At 48.1% G+C, this 21,515-nt stretch overlaps 1 protein-coding gene across 1 annotated transcript in view; it reads right to left on the bottom strand.

The window, feature by feature from the left end:
- SLC4A3 (solute carrier family 4 member 3) overlaps positions 1 to 21,515 on the bottom strand; it is a 706,827-nt gene that overhangs the window by 65,496 nt on the left and 619,816 nt on the right. Inside the window, exons 18-19 of the mRNA XM_069227213.1 lie at positions 16,625 to 16,714; positions 729 to 895 (exon numbers count right to left, since the gene is read on the bottom strand). Of these exons, the coding sequence (XP_069083314.1) occupies positions 729 to 895; positions 16,625 to 16,714 (257 nt within the window). The remainder of the gene's footprint in view (positions 1 to 728; positions 896 to 16,624; positions 16,715 to 21,515) is intronic.

Genomic DNA, 21,515 nt, shown 5'->3' with positions numbered 1-21,515 from the left:
TGTATTAGAGTCAGAATTAGGATGATTAGTGGAGTATCACAATCCAAATAAGTATGTGGATGAGATACTGGACACAGGCTATGGATGTGTGATGGGGTATTGGAGTCAGTATCACAATGTGGATGGGGGACCAGAGTCAGGATAAGAATAGTGTACTGCAGTCAGGATAAGGGTATTGATGGGGTACTGGAATCAGTATCAGGATGTGGAGAAAGTATTGGACTCATAATACATATGGAGTACTGAAGACAGGATAAGTGCGGGCTACCAGAGCCAGAATAAAGATGATGGGTGGTGTACCACAATCAGACTAAGGATATTAATGAGGTACTGGAGTCAGGATAGTGCGTTGATGTTGTACCGTGTCAGAGCAGGGCATCGAGGAGGTACTGGGGTCAGGATAGTGGGTGGATGTTGTACCGTGTCAGAGCAGGGTGTGGATGAGGTACTGGAGTCAGGATAGTGTGTGGATGGTGTACCGTGTCAGAGATGGATGTCAATGAGGTACTGGAGTCATGGTGAGGTTCTAGGTGGGAAATCACGATAAGGATGTGGATAGGACACTCGGTCAGGATAGTATGAAGATTTGTTACCCATATTAGGATAAAGAGGTAACTAGGATATGATTAGAATGTGAACTCACTAGGAGACAAGACATGTTCTGCCGCAAGGAGGTCGGATGGTGAATTTGTTATTCCAGATGATCACATCATACATACTATACTCACGTTGTGATCTGGGTCTCCATAAAGATGAGGATGAAGACCAGGAGGGCTGGGACAGATGAACCAAACATCATCCACAGGGGGAACGGCTGCCTGCTGCCCAGTGGGGGGATGAACCAGCCACGCTTGTGTGGGGATGTAACCGATAGCCCTGATGGGACGTTCAGCTTCTGTGGAACAAACCCAGAAAACATGGAAGAAAGTCAAATGGATGAAGAGCTATAACTGTGGTGGTGTCTATCAGCGAGATTGTATGAAGGGTTTATGTGTCCTGTTGTGTTGTATCTCGAATCTGTAGAGCACTTTACTGTAAGTGGTGTGTGTCTGATCTGCAAGAAGCGTATTCAACCCTATTCCTTGTACAATAAGAGTTTAGAGTATTTTGTGCAGCTGGGGTATTATATAGTAAACTTCACTGAAGAGGGAGTGACATTCAGGACATGTCCCCAGTGTTATATGCAGTGAACTACAGAATCCTTCTGAGAGACCCAGCCACCATGTCAAAGTCATCAGCAAAACCTGAGAAGGCTTCACTTCTTGGTTCCTAGATCCTACCAAGTTAAGGTGGCTCGTTTCCTTTCTAATTTTAGCACTACTGAATGTGGCCATCCCAGGGGCATGCCCTTTCCCTGCACTGTTCAACATACATCCACGTCTTCTCTTTGAGCTGATTAATAAACATTAGGCCTCCATCTAATCATACAGAGATGATACCCAGGTCCACATCAGCTTTTCTCATGATGATGAGTAACCTGGTGTGGATATGCAACGGTTGCTTGTGTTTACCCAAGGGTGAGACAACATCAACTTCCTCAGTCAACTGGTTATGTTTGGAATCAAGGGTAGGTCTTCCCCAGCTACTCTGGGGATCCTGGAAATCTTTGATCACAACTAACCATCACAAAAGGTAACAAACCTGGGGTTTTTATTTGATGCTGAAGTGATGGGCATGGTAAAAAAAAAATACTTCCAAATCAATAGGCTCAAACGCCCTCCCCTCTTTCTCACCTTACTTTTGCGAAGAGCTCTTGTACTGTGAGCCTTAATCAATGCAGGTCCAGACTATTGCAACCCCTCCCACATGGGCTTCCCTAGAGCCTTTGGATCAAATGCAGCGAGCCCCGAAATCTACCGTAATGCTGTTTTTGGCCGAGACTCCATCTAGCTGCAGACTCATCACCTTTTAAATGTTTCCCAAGTGTCAGACTGGATCCGGAAACATTTCAGCAGCACCTTTGTGTGCCGGAAGGTGCGGAATTGATGCTGTTTCACTCCAGAAGTGATGTGTGTGTGTGTGTATATATATATATATATATATATATATATATATATATATATATATGCCCCACTCCTGTGCACTGACGTCAGTTGCGTTTGAGATTTTCACTCCCCCAGACATGAAGCCCTAAGAGCAAATTGATAGACCAGTGAGCAGATTCCTCGATTTAGGATTTTAATAATGGGTTGAGTCCAATCACAGAATGAGGAGGATGAGAGGGTCGGTGAGGAATCTGTGGCAAGGCAGACTCTCCACTAGAAAGAGTGTTACCAAAGGTAAGTAACTTGTTCCTGTGATAGAGACTGCTATCTGCAGATTCCTCAGCTCCTGAACAGATACCAAAGCAGTATATAACTGGAGGTGGGCTGCGAATGGACTCAGACGAAAAAGTCCTGCAGGAACAAGCAGGCAATGTGCCCTTCTATGCAGACCTGGATGTCCAGACAAAAGTGCTTCATGAACATGTGGAAGGATGCCCACGGGGCTGCCTGGCAGGTGCCTGGGACAGGGACTCCGTGTGGTAAGACAGTGGTAGCTGCTTTGGCCATGGTGGATTGGGTGCGCAGTCCTTCTGAGGGCTGCTTTGTTGGCAACAAGGTGCAGATATTAATGCAGAGCATGATCCAGAAAGAGATGGTAAGCTTCTGCACAGCCTCACCTTTTATAACTCCTTGAAACCCCACAAAGAGCTAATCGTCTGCCCTGTGTTTTTGGTACAATCAAGGAAGAAGCTGTGCACTCTTTTATGATTCAAGCGATGGAGTCTTCCCTCTTTCTCCTTAGAGGAGTGAGGTGGAGCATATTTCGCCCTCAGGGTGATGGTTTGACTGACGTGGCACGGTCTCACAACTTTCACTAGAAAGGTTGCTAAAGTTCACAGAACCAGCTTACTGGGTAAGAAGGTGGTGTATGAACACAGAGAGCCCGAAGCTCCCTCAAACACATTGTTGTGGTGATGTCAATTAGAAACACCGTTTTAATGGCGAGGAGCTGTAGGGGACAGCTATGCAGTGGCTTGAATGGAGTACATATTGAATAAGTAAGGACCAGTGATTTAATAATGACATCTGATCAGGCAATTGCATGAAGGCCAAAAGAGCTGGAAGATAACCTTTAACTGTGTCCAAAGCAAGGCCTTGCTAGTCTACAGAAGGAACAAACAACAGGACATCAGGCAATGGGCCTGGATGGAGTCAATCTGGAGTGATCGGCACCAAACCACAAATGTGTCCCAGCAACAGGCGTATACAGTCTTTGCCTGGCTGCCAAGATGACATCTACCACCACCTCCAGAAAGGACACCTAAGGCATTCATCCTGTGCCACTCAATCTTCATGCATGGAGGTGGATATTGTGAAAGCCAGAATGTAGAACTCAACCGTCCTGCTGCAACAGCAGATCCTCCTGGTGGGGTAGCCTGATCAGAGGACACCTATTAAAACCCCAGGAGTTCAGGATATCAAACTTTCAGTGCCCAATCCGGAGCCACTAGGATATCTTGGGCTGGGTCAGTCAAGATCTTCTTTAGAACTCAGGGCAGGAAAGGTATTGCAGTGGAAGGGCATACAGGAGTCCTGAGTTCCTGAGTTTTCTTGGTGATGGTGGACATATAGAGCCAAGGTCTGACCCATTTGTGAAGAGACCCCGCCGCACCTTCGCACATAACTGCCACTCGTGATCTGCTGGATGCCAACAGGCCAAGTTCATCCACCTTAGCAGTCAAAGAGCCTGCTATGAGATTCACCATCAGGAAAATCCCTTGTTGGTCCAGTCAATTCCAGAGCTGAATGGTCTCCTGGCACATGGTCCGTGACTGCACCCGCCCTGTTTGTTACAGTACTGTATATGGTGGTGGTGTCCATGAGTACCTGTAACAGCACCCCCTTGATGGATGGCAGGAAGGCTCTCAATACCAAGAGGATGGTCCGTATCTCTAGAAGTTTGCTATAAAGCAGGGACTCTATTAGAGACCTAGGCCTCTCACCGATCCTCCCATGTGGCCAACGCATCGGTCACCACTGTCAGCCACGAGTGCGGAACTGAAAGGGGTCTGCTGCGGACCCAATCATGGTCCACCAGCCACTGCTGCTGATTTTTCGCTGTCTCCTCAAAAATATGTATGTGGGTAGAGAGGTCCCCTTGAAGATGTGATGACTGGGACTTTAGATCACACTGCAGTTGCCGCATATGCCACCTGGCGTGCTTGACCAGCAGGATGCAGGAGGTCATTAGTCGCAGCAGCCTCTGAGTCAGCCTCACTAAAATTCAGGCCTGAGGCTGAAAGATCAAGATCAGAGCCTGAATGTCCTGAACTCTCTTTCCTAGTGGAAAGGCATTCAACTGAACTGTGTCCAGAATGGATCCAATAAAGGGGAACATCTGAGAAACAGTCAGGTGTGACATCTGCACGTTGATAGTGAACCCCTAAAATGACAGGAGGTTCACCATAGTCTAGAGATGGTTGATGACTTCCTGGGGTGAGCACGCCCACCTTTAAAAGCCAGTCGCTGAGGTAGGGGTAAGACTAGCATCCCTGACCTCCAAAGGTGCACTGCTACCATGGTCATCACTTTCATGAACACCCAAGGGGCGTTGGTGAGACCAAAGGAGAGCACAGCGGACTGGAAATTGTCCTGTCCCACCATAAAGCACAGGTAGCGGCGATGGGCCGGCAAGATGGGATATAGAAACAGGCATCCTGCAGGTCCATCACCACCATTCTGTCTCCAGGGCCGAGGGAAAACAAGAGCTGGGCCAGGATGAGCATTTTGAGTATCTTGTTCTGGAGGAAGAGATTGAGAGGGCACACATCTAGAATAAGCCTAAGACCTCCATCGTTCTTGAGAACCAGAAAGTGGTGGGAGTAACAACTGTGTCCTACTTCTGGTGCTTGCTCCCTCTCAACAGCCCATCTGTCCCAAAGGGCTTACAGTTCCTGCCGCAAAATGGAGTGATGGTTGTCCGCCAGTTGCTAGGTTTTCGGTGTAAGGTGTGTGTTTGGGAAGCAAGGAAGGGGAAAGCATGACCTACCTGTCCAAAGTGATCGCTTGCCAACCCGGATAGAATCAGTGGATTCTGTCTCCTGCTGGGTGGCAGTGACCCTCTAAAGGTGCACTTAAGAGGTTTGGCAGGGCAGGATGGTGGTAAGGGATGCTTCAGCCAAAGCCACGAAAGTAACAGTAAATGGGTGCGGCTGGCGAGCCTGGACAGGGTTGCCCAGAGAGCAAGATGTTGTAGCTATGCACCCAGATGCATGGTGTAACCAGGCAACCAATGCCTCTTCCCAGGATTCCAGGTGTGGATTCCTGGGGCACAAGACAGACAGTTGCTGATCAAGGAGGGTGTTCAGGGGTTGTTCATATATACTTAATAAAACCATTTTCAACTTATCTTTGGATGTTCAAGTCTTAGAAAATGGCGACGAGGATTGGATCGGTATTCCACCAAGAATGAAGTATCTGTGAAATCTGCTACTGGCGGAAATTAAATGTGAAGTCTGCTACTGGCGAAAATTATCTGTGAAATCTGCTATTGGTGAAGACTAACTGTGAAATCTACTACTGGAGACACGCCAACGAGGAATATCGACCCCTGATTTTCTGTTTATTCAATGTTTGGATAATCCAGAAGGAAAGTCTGCTAAGGAAGTGTTAAGCGACACGATACGAGGTACGAGCATTTAAAAAAAAAAAAAAAAACAATGTGTTTTGGAACAGTGTTGCCTGCTAGATGGTGCTATTGGATTTGATCAACACTGAAGAGAAATGCTGATAGTTTTATTGAGCGACGCATTGGAAGTTGATTGTCGTTTGTATATAAAAAAAATGCGAGCATTGTGAGTATTCAAGGAGTGCAAGCGCGAGCACTCTGGAGCGTTAAAGGAATTGTAATTGTTTTACCATAGACGGCTGAGGAGCTTTGGTGACGTGTGTGTGTTCTCAGGAAGCAAGACATGCGAACATCAGAGCGTCCGTAAACGAAGGTGTTGAGCGCTGTTGTCACGTCGGAGGTGATGTAAGGGCGCACTATGACGTTTTCACGTCATTTACGTGTTCAACAGGAACAGGTCTATGCAGGAGGAAAATCTGCGTGTCAGATGATTGAAACCGGAGGAATAATGGTATGGGTAGTTGAACACATGGGACTCTAACGTGGAACTGTGCTACAAGTGAATTCTGGATGTGTTTATGGACAACGGTGACCACGTTAGTTCTTTTGGTCAGTTATTTTAATTTCATGGACAAAATTTAATAGTATTGTTGTGTATTGAGAATCAACAGTGTGCGTTGATATTTGTTGCTAATGTTACAAGTTAAAATCTAAGTAGTGGGTTACGTGTTGGAGTGTGGAGATTTGATATTTGTGTACATTTTTCAAATTGTTTTCTCTTTCTTTCTTATTCTCTCTTTTTTCCTTTCCTTTTCTTAAAATTAGAAAAATTGATATTTCATAAATTTTTGCTCCTCCCAAGTTTCTGCAGAACCCAGGTCCTCCTAGTATGATATTGGAGGATTGGCGTGACTCTTATGAGACTTATTTGGATGCAGTAGGTGGGGAAACATTCGAAGCATTAAGAAAATGAGCATTACTAAAACATAATTTGGGAATAGAAGGGAGGAAAGTTTTAAAAAAATTGCCCAAGGCTAACCGTGCTTCTTCACTTAATGCAGATGGTGAAGGGGAAAAAGAGTCAGAATCTGAAAATGTAGACACAGATGTATATATGGAGGCAATGAAAGCTTTGGATGAGAATTATGGCAGAAAAACGAGTGTGGTCGTAGAAAGACATAAGTTTTTCTCCAGAATTAAACTCCCAGGTGAAACAGTGGAACAGTATGTGTCTGAATTGAGAACATTGGCTGCCACATGCAAGATTAAGGATTTGCATGAGGAGATAATAAGGGATCAATTTATTAATAGAAAATGTAATATTAAAATACAGGAAAGATTGTTATAATTGAAGGATCCGTCGCTACAAAAAACGATAAACAGAGCAAGGCGAATAGAGAATACAACAAAATATTTAAAAGAACTTAGCATCGACAATTGTAAAAACAGTGGTGAGTTTGACAAAATTAATGTAGTGTACAAATGTAAAAGGAGTTTAAATAATTACAATTAATTGCAGGCACCTAAAAATAGGCGCACATGTTACAGATGTGGAAGCACTAACCATATTGCAGATACTGCAAGTTGCCTTGTCGTCTCTGCAAAATTCTTTAATTGTGGAAAGATAGGATATTTTTCACGGTATGCAAATTGGAGGGGCAGCAAAGAAAAAAACTGCAATCTGTGATTGTGGTCAATGAGTACAGAGTAGTATGCATGGATGGTGAGGATGATGCAGGAGAAAGTGTTGAAGTGTTGGTTATTTATAATAACAAAGTTGTAGAAATCACAAAAGGATATCATCCACCAAAATGTATAAGGAAAGTTAATGACAACAGTATTACAGTTTGGGCAGACTCTTGTTCTCCTTACACCATAATAAGTGAACAAATGTGGGACGAGATAGGAAAATACAACTTATCTCCTCCAGACATTGAACCTGAGGGATACTGTGATGTAAAATTACCATTGATTGGATATTTCAACTGTAAGTTAGGATACAAAAATAAGAGTGCTGAAGCACATGTGTAAGTGGTGAAGCAAGGTACAGCCCTTTTTGGTTGGAGGGAGCAAAAAGCGTTAGGAATGATTCTAGATCCGAATCGGGTATTGCTAACTGGGGAAAATGAAAAAGAAAAATGGAGTGCAAAATTTCCAAAATCGTTTGCAAATAATTTAGGTTGTTTGGACAAGTTTGAATACTGCATAACTTTAAAAGCTGGGAGTGTGCAGAGAGTGCACTAAGTGAGAAATGTACCATTTGCATTAAGAGTGCAACTTAAAGAAGAGCTAAAGAGTTTATGCGATGCTAAAGTCAATGAACCAACAGAGTCATCTGAATGGTTCAGTCCAATTGTTTTGGCACGCAAACCAAATGGCAAAGTGCGCATGTGTATAGATTTGAGAGATCTTAATCAAAACATTTGGGTGGATCGGTATCCCTTACCCCACATAAATGAATTGATATCTAGTATAAAAGATGCAAAGTATTTTTCTTCGATAGATTTGTACAGAACTTATCATCAAATTTGTTTACATCCACAATCAAGACATCTCACGTCATTTATTAGTCCTGAAGGCGCTTTCCAATTTTTGCTGATGCAATCTGGATTGGCATCAGTGTCATCAGTTTTTCAAAGTATCATGAATAACATTTTAAAAGACATGTCTAATGTGGTAGTATTTCAAGACAACATATTAGTGTGGGGAAAAGAAATGGATGATCATAAAATTGTTTTGAATAGAGTATTACAGAAACTGCAGGATGCAGGATGCAGGATTAACTATAGGTACAGAAAAAAGTAAATTTGCAGTAAAGTAAATAGAATACTTAGGTCATACTTTGTCAGTACATGGTGTAAGACCAAAGAGAAACTTATTGGAGGCAATTGAGAAGGCTACCTTGCCAAGGGATAAAGAGCAATTGGAATCCTTTCTGGGTCTTGCTGAATATTATTCCAAGTTTATGCAACAATTTGCAGAGAAGGTACATGAGTTAAGGAATTTAATGGAGAATGGTATCAAATTTGTTTGGTCACCAGAGTGTCGGAAAGCATTTGAGGGGATACAAAGAGGGATCACAACTACTGTAGCTTTGAGACCATTCGATCCACAAGATCGCACGATTTTTGTAGTGGATGCCAGTGCCTATGGGTTAGGAGCGGTTCTTATGCAAAGTAAAGAAGGGCAAGAACGTGTGGTGGCATTTGCTTTACGTACACTCAAAGCGGCAGAACCCACATATTCAGTTATTGAAAAGGAAGTGCTGACATGATGGTGGGGTGTCAATTATTTTAAAACGTATGTGTGGGGGAGCCAGTTTGAATTAAAGACTGATCATAAGCTGTTAATAGATTTATTTACCACAAAAGGTGCTGGAAAAGCTATACCAAGAATAGCTTAATGGTTGTACCGTTTGAAGGAGTATGATTTTGTGTTAGAATATGAGTGCAGACTGTGTGTCTCGTCTTCCCTCACAAGTGTCTGATAAGGATAGTGATATTCAGGCTGGTGAGGAATGGCTGGTAGCCAATATTACTGAAGTAAGTGGATGCGCTATAGATGAGAGTGAGGGGAAACAGGCTGTTTGAAATGATGAAGTGATGAGAAGGATATGTGTGAGTTTATCTAGTGCAAATTATCAAGCGGAAAATATAAGAAAATAATTCAATTAGTATAAAATGGTGTGGTCGGAATTATCGAACATAAATGGAATATTAAGGAGAGGAGAGAGGTTGGTGGTACCTGTGGGTATTAGATCCAGACTATTGGAATTATTGCATGAAGGACACAGTGTCATGTCAGGCATGAAAAGGAATGCCCGAGTAGATTTTTGGTGGCCTGGTATGGACAAAGAGATAGAGAGGTGTATTCCAAATTGTATAGCATGTACATGCAGTGATAAAACACACAAGTCAGAGGAATCTCCTATTTCGGCTACAAAACCGCCAGACAAACCGTGGCAGAAAGTAGATATGGATGTTTGTGGACAGTTTGGTGCCAGAGGAACTGAAAACAAATATGCCATAATACTAATGGATTATTCTTCTAAATGGCCAGAGGTAGCTTTTGTGAGAGATATAAAGGCTAGCAGTATTATAGATTTTTGTGAAGACATTTTTCGAAGAGAAGGTTATCCAGAGTGCATTGTTACTGATAATGGGCCTCAGTTTATTGCTGATGAGTTTAAAAGGTACTTAAAGAAGACTGGAATGCAACATCATACAACTGCTGTATACAATCCTAGAGAGAATGGTCTTGTTGAGAGGTTTGACTGAGTATTAAAGGAATGTGTACAATTAGCTGAGGACAAGATAATGACTCCAAAAAGGCTGTCAAGGACATGATTTGGAATTATCGTAACACACCGCACTCTGTTACTAAAGAGACTCCTCTGTTGAAGGGGAGGTCAGCCAATACAAAGTTGACGCCTGCATGGATAAATAGGTAAAATACTAAAGTGACAAATAGGAAAGACATAGAGAAAAAGGTAAAGAGTTATCAAGATAAGTATCAGAGCAGACATAGGGCCTGATTCTAACTTTGGAGGACGGTGTTAAACCGTCCCAAAAGTGGCGGATATACCACCTACCGTATTACGAGTCCATTATATCCTATGGAACTCGTAATACGGTAGGTGGTATATCCGCCACTTTTGGGACAGTTTAACACCGTCCTCCAAAGTTAGAATCAGGCCCATAATGACAAGTTACACTTGAGAAACAAGTTATGTAGATTTAAATGTGGTGATTGGGTAAGAACATGTCAACCATATGGTCAAAGATCCAGATCAAGAAAATTGATGGTAACAGTGCATGGTTGGATGATGGTAAGAAATGAAATACCTGTAGAATAACTTCGTGCAGTGATTTAGAGTATACGTTTTTGTCAAATGAAAGTGAGAATCTTGATAGCAAATCCAACATTGCAGGTAAAGAAATCAACAGATCAGAATTAAACCTGCATGGCAGAAGGATTACAAGTGTAATTAATGAATGTTTTCTTATTGTGTATGCATACTTATTGTTTGTATATATATATATATATATATATATATATATATATATATATATAAAATAATATTAGTAATATGTTATATGTAATATTTTTTTAAAAAGGGGAGCTGTGTTGTAGCTATGCAACCAGATGAATGGTGTAACCAGGATTCCAGTCGTGGATTCCTGGGGCAGAAGGCAGACAGTTGCTGATCAAGGAAGATGTTCAGGGGTTGTTCGTATATACTTACTAAAACCTTTTGCAACTCATCTTTGGATGTTCAAGTCTTAAAACAAGAGGTAGCCTTTCTCCTTGAAATGTTCAAGGGCAGAGTCAGCCTTGCCTCAAACAGGCGAGTCCCATTGAAGGGCATGTCCATCAGAGAGGACTAGACATCGCACAAGAACTCAGTTGAAAGTAGCTACGCATGACAATGAAAGGTAACACTGGTACATATAGCTCGCTCAACAGAGTTGGTTGTGTCCATGCAGCAACAAATTGTGAACTGGGCTGTGTTATGACCATCTTGAATAGCCTGAGAAAGGATGGAGCGAAGGTTATCTGGTACGCTAGGGAGGACTTGTGCAACCAAATCCCAGAGGGCCGGAGCCTAACAGCCTAACAGGAAGCACCGATAAATTGCAGGGCCAAAAGAAGAGGTGCTTTCCAAATGTTTTCACTTGCCCTGATTCACTGTCAGGGGGAGTGATAGGGAAGTTGTTGGGGGTAGTATCAGTCAGGGCCTCATTGAAAGAGAGGAGGAGCTCAGAATCAGCCTGGCCCAGGTGCACGACCTCAGACAATATGCTTGTTTTTACCTCCATGGTGGGGAGCTGATGGTCAAGGACTTCGGATGCCCTACGCATAACTGTAGTGTATGAGGGATGTTCTTTTGTGGCTGGGCCAGGAGGGAAGAAAAGGGCCATCTCTGGGGAGGTATCCAGCGAACTACCCTCCTGCAAGTCCTGACACGAGTTGTCCTTGGTATAGGGCTGAGCTAATCCATTGCCAGGTCACTGTTGTGAGAGTCGGTCCCAAAAAGGTAATGCAAATAGTGTTGCCTGACTTATGGCAATGTGACTGTGGAAATGGGCGCCTCGCTTAGATTCAGGGGCGACATTGATCAAAGTCAGACCGGTGTCAATTTGGCATCAGAGAAAGAATTGAGCCACCTCTTCAGGAGGTGAGGTCAACATCAGCATCAACCTACGTGGCTGGCATGGGTATGCGTGCCAGGGGCATCGTCAGAACTGGAGCTGAGAGCAGAAGCATCTCAGGGGGTCCAGCCAGTGCTGAGGTTGAACCTGAGAGCAATTGTCCAGGTGGACAGCCTCTCAGGTCCATGAGGACTCCAAGACCCGAAAGAGGGAATCAGTAGGGATCCAAAGAGCCAGATCAAAGATGCATGGAAGGCTTCAATCTAGCACAGCATGGAGGAAGGCCTCAGAAACGTGGGTTGTGCCAAAACCAACTGTAGAGCTGGCACCCAAGTTGGCCAACTTCGACGGCAGGCACAAGATGGTTGGTGCCACTCACGTGCTTTATCAGGAGAGTAGAAATAGCACAAAGGAGAAGAGCTCCACTTCTACTTCTTGTATTTTTTTAGTTTATTGGAGGACTTGGTGCACACTGAAGAACTGCCTCTGAAGTGGCTCTGGGAGTGGGACCGAGCTTTGGACTTGGAGCGGGACTAGGGGAGGGACTGGGAGCGGGACTAGGAGCGGGACTTGGAGCGGGTGTGAGAAAGTAGCCTCTTTCTAGCCTTGTTACCCCCACTTTTGGCCTGTTTGTGAGTGTATGTCAGGTGTTTTCACTGTCTCACTGGGATCCTGCTAGCCAGGGCCCAGTGATCATAGTGAAATTCCTATGTTATCAGTATGTTTGTTATGTGTCACTGGGACCCTGCTAGCCAGGACCCCAGTGCTCATAAGTTTGTGACCTATATGTATATGTTCCCTGTGTGATGCCTAACTGTCTCACTGAGGCTCTGCTAACCAGAACCTCAGTGGTTATGCTCTCTCAGTACAAATGGTCACTAACAGGCTAGTGACCAATTTCACCAATTCACATTGGCATACTGGAACACCCTTATAATTCCCTAGTATATGGTACTGAGGTACCCAGGGTATTGGGGTTCCAGGAGATCCCTATGGGCTGCAGCATTTCTTTTGCCACCCACAGGGAGCTCTGACAATTCTTACACAGGCCTGCCACTGCAGCCTGAGTGAAATAACGTCCACGTTATTTCACAGCCATTTACCACTGCACTTAAGTAACTTATAAGTCACCTACATGTCTAACCTTTACCTGGTAAAGGTTGGGTGCTAAGTTACTTAGTGTGTGGGCACCCTGGCACTAGCCAAGGTGCCCCCACTTCGTTCAGGGCAAATTCCCCAGACTTTGTGAGTGCGGGGACACCATTACATGTGTGCACTATACATAGGTCACTACCTATGTATAGCGTCACAATGTTAACCCCGAACATGGCCATGTAACATGTCTAAGATCATGGAATTGTCACCCCAATGCCATTCCGGCATTGGGGAGACAATTCCATGATCCCCCAAGTCTGTAGCACAGACCCGGGTACTGCCAAACTGCCTTTCCCAGGGTTTCACTGCAGCTGCTGCTGCTGCCAACCCCTCAGACAGGTTTCTGCCCTCCTGGGGTCCAGCCAGGCTTGGCCCAGGAAGGCAGAACAAAGGACTTCCTCAGAGAGAGGGTGTTACACCCTCTCCCTTTGGAAAAAGGTGTCAGGGCTGGGGAGGAGTTGCCTCCCCCAGCCTCTGGAAATTCTTTGATGGGCACAGATGGTGCCCATCTCTGCATAAGCCAGTCTACACCGGTTCAGGGATCCCCCAGCCCTGCTCTGGTGAGAAACTGGACAAAGGAAAGGGGAGTGACCACTCCCCTGACCTGCACCTCCCAGGGGAGGTGCCCAGAGCTCCTCCAGTGTGCTCCAGACCTCTGCCATCTTGGAAACAGAGGTGCTGCTGGCACACTGGACTTCTCTGAGTGGCCAGTGCCAGCAGGTGACGTCAGAGACCCCTTCTGATAGGCTCTTACCTGTCTTGCTAGCCTATCCTCCTTCCTAGGTAGCCAAACCTCCGTTTCTGGCTATTTAGGGTCTCTGCTTTGGGGAATTCTTTATATAATGAATGCAAGAGCTCATCAGAGCTCCTCTGCATCTCTCTCTTCACCTTCTGCCACAGAATCGACCGCTGACTGCTCAGGAAGCCTGCAAAACCGCAACAAAGTAGCAAAGACAACTACTGCAACCTTGTATCGCTGATCCTGCCGCCTTCTCGACTGTTTTCCTGGTGGTGCATGCTGTGGGGGTAGCCTGCCTCCTCTCTGCACTAGAGGCTCCAAAGAAATCCCCCGTGGGACGACGGAATCCTCCCCCTGCAACCGCAGGCACCAAAAGAACTGCATCACCGGTCCTCTGGGTCCCCTCTCAGCACGACGAGCGTAGACCCTGGAACTCAGCAACTCTGTACAAGTGACTCCCACAGTCCAGTGACTCTTCAGTCCAAGTTTGGTGGAGGTAAGTCCTTGCCTCCCCACGCTAGACTGCATTGCTGGGTACCGCGTGATTTGCAGCTGCTCCGGCTCCTGTGCACTCTTCCAGGATTTCCTGTGTGCACAGCCATGCTTGGGTCCCCGACACTCTAACTTGCAGTGCACAACCTCCTGAGTTGTCCTCCGGTGTCGTGGGATCTCCTTTTGTGACTTCGGGTGAGCTCTGGTTCACTCCTCTTTGTAGTGCCTGTTTCGGCACTTCTGCGGGTGCTGCCTGCTTCTGTGAGGGCTCCCTATCTTGCTGGGCACCCCTCTGTCTCCTCACGCAATTGGCGACATCCTGGGCCCTCCTGGGCCACAGCAGCATCCAAAAACACCAACAGTGACACTTGCAGCTAGCAAGGCTTGTTTGCGGTCTTTCTGCGTGGGAACACCTCTGCAAGCTTCTTCACGACGTGGTACATCCATCCTCCAAAGGGGAAGTTCCTAGTCCTCTTTGTTCTTGCAGAATCCACAGCTTCTACCATCCGGTGGCAGCTTCTTTGCATTCTCAGCTGGGATTTCCTGGGCATCTGCCCAATCTCGACTTTGTCACGACTCTTGGACTTGGTCTCCTTGTTCCACAGGTACTCTCGTCCGGAAATCCACCTTTGTTGCATTGCTGGCGTTGGTCTTCCTTGCAGAATTCCCCTATCATGACTTCTGTGCTCTCTGGGGAATATAGGTGCACTTTACACCTACTTTTCAGGGTCTTGGGGTGGGCTATTCTTCTAACCCTCACTGTTTTCTTACAGTCCCAGCGACCCTCTACAAGCTCACATAGGTTTGGGGTCCATTCGTGGTTCGCATTCCACTTTTGGAGTATATGGTTTGTGTTGCCCCTATACCTATGTGCTCTCATTGCAATCTATTGTAACTTTACACTGCTTGCATTACTTTTCTTGCTATAACCTGCATAATTTTGGTTTGTGTACATATATCTTGTGTGTATAACTTATCCTCATACTGAGGGTACTCACTGAGATACTTTTGGCATATTGTCATAAAAATAAAGTACCTTTATTTTTAGTATATCTGTGCATTGTGTTTTCTTATGATATTGTGCATATGACACCAGTGGTATAGTAGGAGCTTTGCATGTCTCCTAGTTCAGCCTCAGCTGCTCTCCATAGCTACCTTCTACCAGCCTAAGCTGCTAGAAACACCTCTTCTACACTAATAAGGGATAATTGGACCTGGTACAGAGTGTAAGTACCCCTTGGTACCCACTACTAGCCATGCCAGCCTCCTACAGCGGGACTAGGAGCGGGACTTGGAATGGGACTAGGAGCAGGACTAGGAGCGGGACTTGGAGCGGGACTAGGAGCGGGACTAGGAGCGGGACTTGGAGCAGTCCTGTCGCTGCATCTTCTTGTGTTTCGTGGTAAAGTTTTACCTTACGTTCTCTGATGGCCTTTTGGTTCATCGATGTGTAGTCTCTGCAGTTGTTGCCCGATCCCAGACACCACAAGAAGACGTGGTGGGGATTCATCACAGATATCTGCTTGCGACAGTCCTTGCAGGGTTTAAAACCTACCATCTTAGGGGTGACATCCCTTGCGCACTAGATACATTTTCACAGAAAAAACTGTGAAGAAAAGGTGCCTGAGAGATGAGAGAAGTTGCAGATCCAGGGCTGATGGAACAGAAAGAAAGGAACTGAAAGGTGCGTGGGATTGGCACCTACATAGGCTGCGCACATCACTTCTCGAGCAGAAAAGCATCAGTGCAGAACTGTACAATGTCACCTTCCGCTGTGCAGAGGGACAGTGGAAAAGGTTCTGGATCTAGTCTGGCAACTGGCGAATATTAAAGAGGTGAGGAATCTGCAGCTAGAGGTCTCAATCAGTCTCCCTTTTAATGCTTCCCAGCAAGAAGAATTGTAGGAAATATAAACTTCTGATAAATACTGCCAGACGTAACCTCACAACCCAAGCAACCCATTCTTTACCAGTTTAGGACTAGTTAAAGTGTCTGCAGCTTTGAAGGATTATGTTAGATTCCTAGCTTTGATAAAGTGCTGTGGTCTGTGTGTGCACACATTAACTATAGGATTATGGCCCAAATACAAGTGCATGTGTAAGTGATTGCACATACCTGTTGTATGTATCAGTGATCACACATGCCTGTGAATGTGTGTCAGGGATTGCACATACCTGTGTGTATGCATCAGTGATTGCACATGCCTGTGTATAGGTGTCAGTGATTGTACATTCCAGGGTATATGTTTCAGTGATTGCACATACCTATTGTATATGTCAGTGATCGCACATGCCTGAAAATAAGTGTCAGTGATTGCACCTATATCTGTGTGTGCGTCAGTGATTGCACATACCTGTGTATAGGTGTCAGTGATTGCACATACCTGTGTATATGTGTCAGGGATTGCACATACATGCTCATATGTGTCAGGGATCCCACATACCTGTGTATATGTGTCAGGGATCGCACATACCTGTGTGTATGTGTCAGTGATTGCATAGTCAACTAGAACCATGAGCAGAATGGATATCGGAATCCCAAAATCTCCAATCACTCGTCGTGCCTGTAAAAGCAACATGTAAAGATTATGAATTTATTTAGACTGCTGGCTTCTAACATATTTTTATTTATATATCTATCCAGTATTACAAAACTATTCACACTTCCACTCACACATATATTCATGTCTCAGAACTATTCAGACATCTGTTCATGAATCATTTCAATGGCACAAGCACAGTCAGACATCTATTCAGAGATCCGGGAGTATATGGGGCTTAGGTCCAGATGTACGACCATTAGAGATTGAGACTCGCAATTTGCAAATTTTTGCGATTTGCAAATTGCAAGTTGCAATCTCTAATGCACAATAGTGTCTTCAACACTGTTTGCTATTTGCAAATGGGTCGCAAGGGACCTGCCTCATTAATTTTCGAGAGGCAGGTCGCATTTTGTGACCCATTGGGAATGGTCAGCACTCACAGGGGTGGTGGCTTGCTGGGGTCAGCAGACCACCATGTCTGTGACTGCTTTTTAAAGAAAGCAGTTTTTTTGATATGCAGCCTGTTTTCCTTAAAGGAAAACGGGATGCATTACAAAGAAAAAATTTAAAATATCCTTTTCATTTTTTCAGAGTAGGCAGTGCTCCGTAGGAACATTGCCTGCTCTGAAAAAATGTTGGCGCCTCCCTACACAATATTGCATTTACGAATAGGTTACCACCTATTTGAAGTAGGTGGTAAGCTGCGATTGTTTTACGACCGCATTCCTGATCGCAAAACAATCATACATCCCACGTGACCCGCTATTTGGAAGGGACGCCCTTGGCACGCCCCTTCCTAACGGAGAGTCACAAACCGTATTTTGCGGTCACAAACAGCAAATTTCGCCATTTGCAGACACTAAATAGCTTTGTGCATCAGGCTTAAGTGGCTAGAGCTGACTATTTTTGGAAGGTGGAGACCCAGGTTTGAATTGTGGCCTCTGCATTTGGCTCAACATTGTGTGATTCAAGGAAAACCACTTAATCACCCTGTGCCTAGAAATGTTTGTGTAATCCTCACTTGATGTACACAATCTTGTAGATTATCCCCCAGGAATGGGAGGTGTTCACTGCATCCCTATTATATCTGTCTTTCACTACCGTTCTAGCAGATGGGACCCACAGCACCCTTGTTTGCAGTGAGGCCCATGACACTCTTGCTAAACAGGCTACCTCACTGGTTGGGGCACTTGTGAACGTGAAAAGGAGTCCTGCACACAGGCAACAGCTTCGCTGTAAGACACGTTGACACTTCTCCTATGGGGGCACACAGCAACTTGACCACTTTCTTTCTCATGCTGCTCAAGCCTCACCCATCCTGTAGCCCAGATTATATTAACACACACTGTGAATCTCTGCTACCTAGCCCTGTGAGTCTCTGCCCCCTAGCACTGTGAACCTCTGCTCCCTGTGAGTCTCTGCCCCCTAGCCCTGTGAGTCTTTGCCCCCTGTGAGTCTCTGCCCCCTAGACCTGTGAGCCTCTGCCCCCTAGCCCTGTGAGTCTCTGCCCCCTAGGCCTGTGCGCCTCTGCCCCCTGTGAGTCTCTGCCCCTAGCACTGTGCGCCTCTGCCCCCTGTGAGTCTCTGCCCCTAGCACTGTGAGTCTCTGCTCCCTGTGAGTCTCTACCCCCAGCCCTGTGAGTCTCTGACCCGTGTAAGTCTCTGCCCCTGTGAGTCTTTGCCCCCTGTGAGTCTCTGCCCCCTAGACCTGTGAGCCTCTGCCCCCTGTGGGTCTCTGCCCCCTAGCCCTGTGAGTCTCTGCCCCCTAGGCCTGTGCGCCTCTGCCCCCTGTGAGTGTCTGCCCCTAGCACTGTGCGCCTCTGCCCCCTGTGAGTCTCTGCCCCTAGCACTGTGAGTCTCTGCTCCCTGTGAGTCTCTACCCCCAGCCCTGTGAGTCTCTGATCCGTGTAAGTCTCTGCCCCTGTGAGTCTTTGCCCCCTGTGAGTCTCTGCCCCCTAGACCTGTGAGCCTCTGCCCCCTGTGGGTCTCTGCCCCCTATCCCTGTGAGTCTCTGCCCCCTAGGCCTGTGAGCCTCTGCCCCCTGTGAGTCTCTGCCCCTAGCCCTGTGAGTCTCTGCCCCCTAGGCCTGTGAGCCTCTGCCCCCTGTGAGTCTCTGCCCCTAGCCCTGTGAGTCTTTGCCCCCTGTGAGTCTCTGCCCCCAAGACCTGTGAGCCTCTGCCCCCTGTGGGTCTCTGCCCCCTAGCCCTGTGAGTCTCTGCCCCCTAGGCCTGTGAGCCTCTGCCCCCTGTGAGTCTCTGCCCCTAGCCCTGTGAGTCTCTGCCCCCTAGGCCTGTGAGCCTCTGCCCCCTGTGAGTCTCTGCCCCTACCCCTGTGAGTCTTTGCCCCCTGTGAGTCTCTGCCCCCTAGGCCTGTGCGCCTCTGCCCCCTGTGAGTCTCTGCCCCTAGCACTGTGCGCCTCTGCCCCCTGTGAGTCTCTGCCCCTAGCACTGTGAGTCTCTGCTCCCTGTGAGTCTCTACCCCCAGCCCTGTGAGTCTCTGACCCGTGTAAGTCTCTGCCCCTGTGAGTCTTTGCCCCCTGTGAGTCTCTGCCCCCTAGACCTGTGAGCCTCTGCCCCCTGTGGGTCTCTGCCCCCTAGCCCTGTGAGTCTCTGCCCCCTAGGCCTGTGCGCCTCTGCCCCCTGTGAGTCTCTGCCCCTAGCCCTGTGAGTCTCTGCCCCCTAGGCCTGTGAGCCTCTGCCCCCTGTGAGTCTCTGCCCCTAGCCCTGTGAGTCTTTGCCCCCTGTGAGTCTCTGCCCCCTAGACCTGTGAGCCTCTGCCCCCTGTGGGTCTCTGCCCCCTAGCCCTGTGAGTCTCTGCCCCCTAGGCCTGTGAGCCTCTGCCCCCTGTGAGTCTCTGCCCCTAGCCCTGTGAGTCTCTGCCCCCTAGGCCTGTGAACCTCTGCCCCCTGTGAGTCTCTGCCCCTAGCCCTGTGAGTCTTTGCCCCCTGTGAGTCTCTGCCCCCTAGGCCTGTGCGCCTCTGCCCCCTGTGAGTCTCTGCCCCTAGCACTGTGCGCCTCTGCCCCCTGTGAGTCTCTGCCCCTAGCACTGTGAGTCTCTGCTCCCTGTGAGTCTCTACCCCCAGCCCTGTGAGTCTCTGACCCGTGTAAGTCTTTGCCCCTGTGAGTCTTTGACCCCTGTGAGTCTCTGCCCCCTAGACCTGTGAGCCTCTGCCCCCTGTGGGTCTCTGCCCCCTAGCCCTGTGAGTCTCTGCCCCCTAGACCTGTGCGCCTCTGCCCCCTGTGAGTCTCTGCCCCTAGCACTGTGCGCCTCTGCCCCCTGTGAGTCTCTGCCCCTAGCAGTGTGAGTCTCTGCTCCCTGTGAGTCTCTACCCCCAGCCCTGTGAGTCTCTGACCCGTGTAAGTCTCTGCCCCTGTGAGTCTTTGCCCCCTGTGAGTCTCTGCCCCCTAGACCTGTGAGCCTCTGCCCCCTGTGGGTCTCTGCCCCCTATCCCTGTGAGTCTCTGCCCCCTATGCCTGTGAGCCTCTGCCCCCTGTGAGTCTCTGCCCCTAGCCCTGTGAGTCTCTGCCCCCTAGGCCTGTGAGCCTCTGCCCCCTGTGAGTCTCTGCCCCTAGCCCTGTGAGTCTTTGCCCCCTGTGAGTCTCTGCCCCCTAGACCTGTGAGCCTCTGCCCCCTGTGGGTCTCTGCCCCCTAGCCCTGTGAGTCTCTGCCCCCTAGGCCTGTGAGCCTCTGCCCCCTGTGAGTCTCTGCCCCTAGCCCAGTGAGTCTCTGCCCCCTAGGCCTGTGAGCCTCTGCCCCCTGTGAGTCTCTGCCCCTAGCCCTGTGAGTCTTTGCCCCCTGTGAGTCTCTGCCCCCTAGGCCTGTGCGCCTCTGCCCCCTGTGAGTCTCTGCCCCTAGCACTGTGCGCCTCTGCCCCCTGTGAGTCTCTGCCCCTAGCACTGTGAGTCTCTGCTCCCTGTGAGTCTCTACCCCCAGCCCTGTGAGTCTCTGACCGGTGTAAGTCTCTGCCCCTGTGAGTCTTTGCCCCCTGTGAGTCTCTGCCCCCTAGACCTGTGAGCCTCTGCCCCCTGTGAGTCTCTGCCCCCTAGGCCTGTGCGCCTCTGCCCCCTGTGAGTCTCTGCCCCTAGCACTGTGCGCCTCTGCCCCCTAGGCCTGTGAGTCTCTGCCCCCACCCCTGTGAGTTTCTGACCCTGTGAGTCTCTGCCCCCACCCCTGCGAGTCTCTGCCCCCTGTGAGTCTCTGCCCCCTAGACCTGTGAGCCTCTGCCCCCTGTGGGTCTCTGCCCCCTAGCCCTGTGAGTCTCTGCCCCCTAGGCCTGTGAGCCTCTGCCCCCTGTGAGTCTCTGCCCCTAGCCCTGTGAGTCTCTGCCCCCTAGGCCTGTGAGCCTCTGCCCCCTGTGAGTCTCTGCCCCTAGCCCTGTGAGTCTTTGCCCCCTGTGAGTCTCTGCCCCCTAGGCCTGTGCGCCTCTGCCCCCTGTGAGTCTCTGCCCCTAGCACTGTGCGCCTCTGCCCCCTGTGAGTCTCTGCCCCTAGCACTGTGAGTCTCTGCTCCCTGTGAGTCTCTACCCCCTAGACCTGTGAGGCTCTGCCCCCTGTGGGTCTCTGCCCCCTAGCCCTGTGAGTCTCTGCCCCCTAGGCCTGTGAGCCTCTGCCCCCTGTGAGTCTCTGCCCCTAGCACTGTGCGCCTCTGCCCCCTGTGAGTCTCTGCCCCTAGCACTGTGAGTCTCTGCTCCCTGTGAGTCTCTACCCCCAGCCCTGTGAGTCTCTGACCCGTGTAAGTCTCTGCCCCTGTGAGTCTTTGCCCCCTGTGAGTCTCTGCCCCCTAGACCTGTGAGCCTCTGCCCCCTGTGGGTCTCTGCCCCCTAG

This window comes from Pleurodeles waltl, chromosome 3_2 (assembly GCF_031143425.1).
Source record: "Pleurodeles waltl isolate 20211129_DDA chromosome 3_2, aPleWal1.hap1.20221129, whole genome shotgun sequence".
NCBI classification, from domain to species: Eukaryota; Metazoa; Chordata; class Amphibia; order Caudata; family Salamandridae; genus Pleurodeles; species Pleurodeles waltl.
Note: the sequence above shows the minus strand (reverse complement) of the source record. Positions and strands in the feature narration are given on the sequence as shown.